At 52.1% G+C, this 6,919-nt stretch overlaps 1 protein-coding gene across 1 annotated transcript; it reads left to right on the plus strand.

Moving 5' to 3' along the window:
* Nucleotides 1–979: 979 nt before the first annotated feature.
* On the plus strand, nucleotides 980–6,395 carry LOC127313955 (phosphoenolpyruvate carboxylase 1). Its single transcript, XM_051344431.1, has 10 exons — nucleotides 980–1,265; nucleotides 1,372–1,763; nucleotides 1,901–1,985; nucleotides 3,032–3,254; nucleotides 3,594–3,697; nucleotides 3,798–3,885; nucleotides 4,088–4,242; nucleotides 4,335–5,333; nucleotides 5,423–5,809; nucleotides 5,903–6,395. The coding sequence occupies exons 1-10, from the start codon at nucleotides 1,101–1,103 to the stop codon at nucleotides 6,194–6,196; spliced, it is 2,892 nt and encodes a 963-aa protein (XP_051200391.1). The 5' UTR covers nucleotides 980–1,100; the 3' UTR covers nucleotides 6,197–6,395.
* Nucleotides 6,396–6,919: the final 524 nt, after the last annotated feature.

The raw sequence follows: 6,919 nt of genomic DNA on the forward strand, positions 1-6,919 counted from the left end.
GATTGACAAAAATCCCCGCGTCATCGGCGTAGAGCGAGATGCGGCAACGGGTGATCCGCGAGCGGATGGGCCTCAGGATGCCATGGAGGGTAGCCTTGGAAAGGATGCGCTGTAGGGGGTCGATGGCAAGGATGAAGAGCATAGGCGACAAAGGGTCGCCTTGTCGAAGACCCCTCTTATGGCAGAAAGGGCGGCCGGTGTCTCCATTCAGGGGCACCCTGGACGTGGCAGAGGCCAGCGAGAGGCGGATCCAGTCTCTCCAAGCTTGCCCAAAGCCCAAGGCCGTAAGGACCTCGAGAAGGTAGGCCCACCCCACCGAGTCGAACGCCTTGGAGATGTCGAGCTTAAGGAAGAGGCATGGGGTTCTCGAGGAGTGAAGTTCCTTGATGAGGTTCTGGACGTGTAAGAAGTTGTCATGAATGCTCCTTTTCTTCACGAAAGCGCTCTGGCATTTAGAGACAATGTCGGGCAGAATGGGCGCAAGGCGGTTGGCCAGAAGCTTTGTGTTGTATCAATTGAGTAATTATCACTGATATGTTCAATATTACAAAACCATGTGGTGCGGTTTTGTTTGCAGGTTGAAAAAACGACACGCAGCCCACGCGTTAAATGGGTGTTGCGCGTCCTTTTTTCAGCCCGCAAAACACGTTTGGGATGGCCTCCAAACATGTATTTAGGTTTGCGGTGTCTAGATGTATAATAGAGGGCATCAAGTGGAGATGCTCTTACATATAGGGGTAACCAAGTTTTAGGCAATCTTTTGATGCTGAATGATCAAATGAACTAGGTTGGTCAATTTGGCAAGGATCTAACGAAACCAAAATTTGGATAGTTTGGACTGTCAGAGACTCCGTGCCTCCGCTTTAAGCCTCCTTTCCAGCCGCCAAGGGCCGTACTTTTCCCGTGCACACACTCAGCATTCAGTCAGTCACACGCTCTAGCACCGTCCGGCGCTTATTAGACACCCACGGCTAGCTAAGCAGCATCGTCCCATCCATATTCGTAGCCATACACTGCCCGTCCGAGAAAGATCGAGTGCGCTTTCTCCTCCTGCCCGGCCTCGTCCTCGTCGCGCGCGCGCTTAGCTTCCCGCCACGAGTATGACGGCGCCCATGGAGCGGCACCACTCCATCGACGCGCAGCTCCGCCTCCTCGCCCCCGGCAAGGTCTCCGAGGACGACAAGCTCATCGAGTACGACGCCCTCCTCGTCGACCGCTTCCTCGACATCCTCCAGGACCTCCACGGCCCGCACCTCCGCGAATTCGTAAGCGCCGATGATGCTTAATCAGCTAAGCTTTTCCTTCCCGAGCATGAAAGCTAGCTTGACTAGGCCGGCCGATGCTCGCCGACGACGTACGTCGTGGCTGCAGGTGCAGGATTGCTACGAGCTGTCGGCGGAGTACGAGGGCGACCGCGACGCGGCGCGGCTGGAGGAGCTGGGCGGCAGGCTGACGGGTCTGGCCCCCGCCGACGCCATCGTGGTGGCCAGCTCCTTCTCCCACATGCTCAACCTGGCCAACCTCGCCGAGGAGGTGCAGATCGCCAACCGCCGCAGGAACAAGCTCAAGCGCGGGGACTTCGCGGACGAGGCCTCCGCCACCACCGAGTCCGACATCGAGGAGACGCTCAAGAGGCTCGTGTCCGAGCTCGGCAAGTCCCGCGACGAGGTCTTCGACGCGCTCAAGAACCAGACCGTCGACCTCGTCTTCACCGCCCACCCCACGCAGTCCATCCGGAGGTCGCTCCTCCAGAAGCACGGAAGGTTTGTTACTACTTGCTCTCTGAAATTACACCACTTAAAAAAGGTCTCTGTTCCTCCAGTTTCTGTTGCATTTCAAATCTTATCAGAGGAATTAATCGCTTGTGTGGTTTGTTGTTTTGTGTGTGCATGAACTGCAGGATACGGAATTGCCTGAGGCAGCTGTACGCCAAGGACATCACGGCCGACGACAAGCAGGAGCTCGACGAGGCTCTTCAGAGAGAGGTATGTTCGTTCTACACCTCGATCCATATCTATATATATGCATGATAACTTTGCTTGTTGAATCTGAGACATTTCAGTAGTATGTAGTAGCAGAACTATGTATTTAACAATTGCCGCTCACTGCCTTGATTTGGGAGCCTTAATTTGGATCCACCAAACTAAGCTATTTCAAGCATATCCTTATTGTTGTTGTTTGTGGCGAACCAGATTGTGCTGTCAATGTGAGTTATTGGTGAATATCCTAACATGGTGACATGTTGGACTTGTCCTTTCTAGCAATTCCTCTGTCGTCTCTTGCCAGATATAGTATCCCGATCTCTGGCTGAAATATTCTTATGTCTCTTTAATTTGGATGTCCCATTCATCTATTGATTTATAATCAAAATGTGCGGGACACGTGGCACCTGTGCGGGACAGATAATTCTTGAGTATGCACAATATAGATTATATTACCACGGTTTCTCTAATTCTTAGTTGACTGAAAATTAGCTTAGTTCGTAGTTGATTACCATACCATTAGATTGCATTGTGATTCGTGCTAGCTAAGTGACAACATGAGAGTTACCCTACAGATTTTTTTCAGTTGCACAAGAGGTTGCAAGTGAGATAACACTGCTTGCAACATTGTTCGTAACTTACAAAAATAATCTAGATCGTTGAGTTGTTCTAAAATTCATATTAACCATGAATTACAACATTATTAAGTTGCAACTAAAATTTGACGCATCACCTGACTGATGACCTTTGTAGCACTTCCTCAATCGCTCTCTTGGCCGATATAGTACTATCCTGCTCTCTGGCTGAAATATTCGGAAGACTCTTTTGGATGTGGCATTTATCTATTGATTGAATAAATCAAACTTTGTGGACGCGTGGCACACTAGTGGAGAAGAGGCCTTTTATCCCAAGCCTCTGGGATCAAATGTCCCCGTTTTGAACCAAACCCGTTAGAAATGACTGCAATAACTTCACATTTATCTTTTTTCTGTATCAATCATGTTGGCTAATTTAAGTCAGTTGTGATGCCTTTTGCCGGTTCCTTGCAGATTCAAGCTGCTTTTCGAACTGATGAAATACGGAGAACACAGCCCACTCCACAGGATGAAATGCGTGCCGGGATGAGTTACTTCCACGAAACAATATGGAAGGGTGTTCCAAAGTTTTTGCGTCGCGTGGACACAGCTCTTAAGAATATCGGAATTGATGAGCGTCTTCCATACAATGCTCCTCTCATTCAGTTCTCGTCTTGGATGGGTGGTGACCGTGATGGTAAATTCACTTTACATATGATGTTCCTTGTACAGTACATGAGTGGTGCTGAGGAAGATAAATAAGTTCGCATGACTAGAGAAACTAAATAGTCAGTGAAATTTCTTTTGTGAATGCAAGGTAACTTTGATGACAATTGGTGCCGTTGTATATTGTAATAGCATATCTTTTAGATTAATTATGTAATAGCTGGTTCCTTTTTTTATATATTGTAGTTGAGAGGGAAACTCAGTTCTTATATCCAAAATGCATTCCGAATTATTACCGATCAACGTTTTTTAGTATTCGTTCTAGTCTTGGTAACACCTATTCTCTGAAACTCTGTCCCTGGCTATACAGGAAATCCCAGAGTTACACCAGAGGTGACAAGGGATGTATGCCTGTTGGCCAGAATGACGGCTGCAAATTTGCACTTCTCTCAGATAGAGGAGCTCATGTTTGAGGTATTGCTTGAAAGAGTCGCCACTCCCATTGCTGTTTTCCCTTGTTAGTTTCCTCTGTTCATAGGTCTTCCATATTAATTGGGTCTAGTACATTTGGTAGCTCTCAATGTGGCGATGCAACGATGAACTTCGAGTCCGAGCTGAGGAATTGCACCGTACTTCGAGGAAAGCTGAAAAACATTACATCGGTACGTTGGAGTTTTTTTTTTCTCTTGTATCCATTAATTCAAAGAGGTAAATTTCTCCATGTGATGTGTGTTTTTCGAAGGATAATCTTGGTTTGCCGATTCTGTTTCTTTTGCCTTGTTAATCAGTTTATCTTTGATGTCATGAACTAGGTCTGCTAATGCTGTTCATTTCTACATTAAAATTGTCAACATTCTGATGCAGAGTTCTGGAAGCAAGTTCCCCCGACTGAACCTTACCGTGTGATACTCGGCTATGTACGGGACAAACTGTACTTCACACGCGAGCGTGCACGCCATCTGTTGACTACCGGATCTTCTGATATTCCTACGGAGTCTACCTTCATCAACGTGGAGGAGGTAATCTTCAAAAGAGCACGCATCTATGGCAATTCATCGACCCCACATTTGTTTCTGAATGTCGTTCATTTAACTACTATCTGATTTTGCAGTTTCTGGAGCCCCTCGAGCTGTGCTACCGATCACTGTGTGACAGCGGCGACAAGACCGTCGCCGACGGGAGTCTCCTCGATTTCCTGCGCCAGGTGTCCACCTTCGGGCTCTCTCTCGTGAAGCTCGACATCCGGCAGGAGTCGGAGCGGCACGCCGACGCCCTGGACGCGATCACCACGTACCTTGGCATCGGCTCGTACCGCTCGTGGCCCGAGGAGAAGCGGCAGGAGTGGCTTCTGTCCGAGCTGAGGGGCAAGCGTCCCCTGTTCGGCGACGACCTCCCCATGAACGAGGAGGTGGCGGACGTCATCGGCACGTTCCGCGTCCTCGCGGAGCTTCCGCCGGACTGCTTCGGCGCCTACGTCATCTCCATGGCGACGGCGCCGTCCGACGTGCTCGCGGTCGAGCTCCTGCAGCGGGAGTGCCATGTGGAGCACCCACTGAGGGTGGTCCCGCTGTTCGAGAAGCTCGCCGACCTGGAGTCTGCCCCGGCTGCCGTCGCGCGGCTGTTCTCGATCGACTGGTACATGGACAGGATCGGCGGCAAGCAGGAGGTGATGATCGGGTACTCGGACTCCGGCAAGGATGCCGGTCGTCTGTCCGCGGCGTGGCAGCTGTACAAGGCGCAGGAGCAGCTCGTGGAGGTGGCGAAACAGTACGGGGTGAAGCTGACCATGTTCCACGGGAGAGGCGGCACGGTCGGCAGGGGCGGAGGGCCGACCCATCTCGCCATACTGTCCCAGCCGCCGGAGACCATCCATGGGTCGCTCCGCGTGACGGTGCAGGGCGAGGTGATCGAGCACTCGTTCGGGGAGGAGCACCTCTGCTTCAGGACTCTGCAGCGGTTCACGGCGGCCACCCTCGAGCACGGCATGCACCCCCCGGTGTCCCCCAAGCCCGAGTGGCGCGCCCTCATGGACGAGATGGCCGTGGTGGCCACCGAGGAGTACCGAGCCATGGTGTTCAAAGAACCGAGATTCGTTGAGTACTTCAGATCGGTACGTTCATTAGCAAGATGATCTAGCGGAGACATCAAATTCTTTTTTGCTGTCAACATTGTGGTAACTGAACATGTGTTTTCTTGCAGGCGACACCTGAAACGGAGTACGGTAGGATGAACATCGGCAGCCGGCCGTCGAAGCGGAAGCCCGGCGGCGGCATCGAGACGCTGCGCGCGATCCCGTGGATCTTCGCGTGGACGCAGACGAGGTTCCACCTCCCCGTGTGGCTCGGGTTCGGCGCCGCCTTCAAGCACGCGATGCAGAAGGACATCAGGAACATCCAGGCTCTGAGGGAAATGTACAACGAGTGGCCGTTCTTCAGGGTCACCCTGGACCTGCTCGAGATGGTCTTCGCCAAGGGGGACCCAGGCATCGCCGCGCTTTACGACGAGCTGCTCGTCGCCGACGACCTGAAGCCTCTCGGGGAGCAGCTGAGGAGCAACTACGAGGAGACACGGAAGCTGCTCGTCCAGGTGAAAACGATTTACAGTACATTCTAGCATCTCCACGGTTGTTCATCAAGCTTGGTTACTTGATATCAAACGAGTGATGGTCTGGTGCTGCAGGTTGCTGGTCATAAGGACGTTCTTGAAGACGACCCGTACCTGAAGCAGCGGCTGAGGCTGCGCGACCCTTACATCACGATCCTGAACGTCTGCCAGGCATTCACGCTGAAGCGGATCAGGGACCCCAGCTTCCAGGTGACGGCGCAGCGGCCGCTGTCCAAGGAGTTCGTCGACGAGAACCAGCAGGCTTCGCTGGTGAAGCTGAACGCGGCGAGCGAGTACGCGCCGGGACTGGAGGACACGCTCATCCTCACCATGAAGGGCATCGCGGCCGGCATGCAAAACACGGGTTAGATTTCAGACTGCGCCGGTTTTGTTGTGTGTAAATCTTCAGACTGCCTATACTGGAATTCAGAATTTATAAGAAATTACAATGTCGAAATAATGTTCGCCTGCTTGATGTAAATGTGAAGTGGAACTTCTCAGCTGTTCAATCAGTGTATAAATATGTCGAACAAACAATTGCGGGCCACTAAAGACATTTGTCTCGTAACTATTACTTGCCATCAGTGTAAGCCACTTGCTTTTTTGTGCAGCAATCTATATGTGCGGTGAACACCATACCATTTCATTAGTTTTCAGCCTTGTATTACCCTCCCCTCGCATCACACCCTCCACGCGACCGAGGGGTGAAACCCTAGGCCCACCGCCGCCACTCCTCCCCTTCGATATTCTCCTCCTCGTCGCCCCGGCTTGTTAAGCTCAAGACACCGGTGAAGGGTCGGCGGGGATCTGGGCTCTCGGCTCCCTGCGCGCTGAATAGGTGGAGGACCTCCCGGCTCCCTGCGCGGTGAATAGGTGGAGGACCTCCGCATCGGGCTCGCCGCTGCTGTGGCGGCAGCTTGGTAGTCTCCCCTGCTCCGACGGATGATCTCCAGAACAGCCTAGGTAAGAGCATCTCTAACAGAGCCCGTAAATCCCGCCGGAACCGAACTTTTCCGGCGGATTTACGGGTTCGGGCTGAATGTGTCGCAGATCAGCGACCGAAAAGATGGGTCGGCCCGTAAAATAAGTTCA

This window comes from Lolium perenne, chromosome 7, assembly GCF_019359855.2.
Source record: "Lolium perenne isolate Kyuss_39 chromosome 7, Kyuss_2.0, whole genome shotgun sequence".
Lineage (NCBI taxonomy): Eukaryota > Viridiplantae > Streptophyta > Magnoliopsida > Poales > Poaceae > Lolium > Lolium perenne.

Coding starts and splice junctions, on each gene's coding strand:
- LOC127313955 (XM_051344431.1), top strand. CDS start 1,101: ATGACGGCGCCCATGGAGCGGCACCACTCCATCGACGCGCAGCTCCGC. Junction 1,764..1,900: donor CTCCTCCAGAAGCACGGAAG/GTTTGTTACTAC, acceptor CATGAACTGCAG/GATACGGAATTGCCTGAGGC. Junction 1,986..3,031: donor ACGAGGCTCTTCAGAGAGAG/GTATGTTCGTTC, acceptor GGTTCCTTGCAG/ATTCAAGCTGCTTTTCGAAC.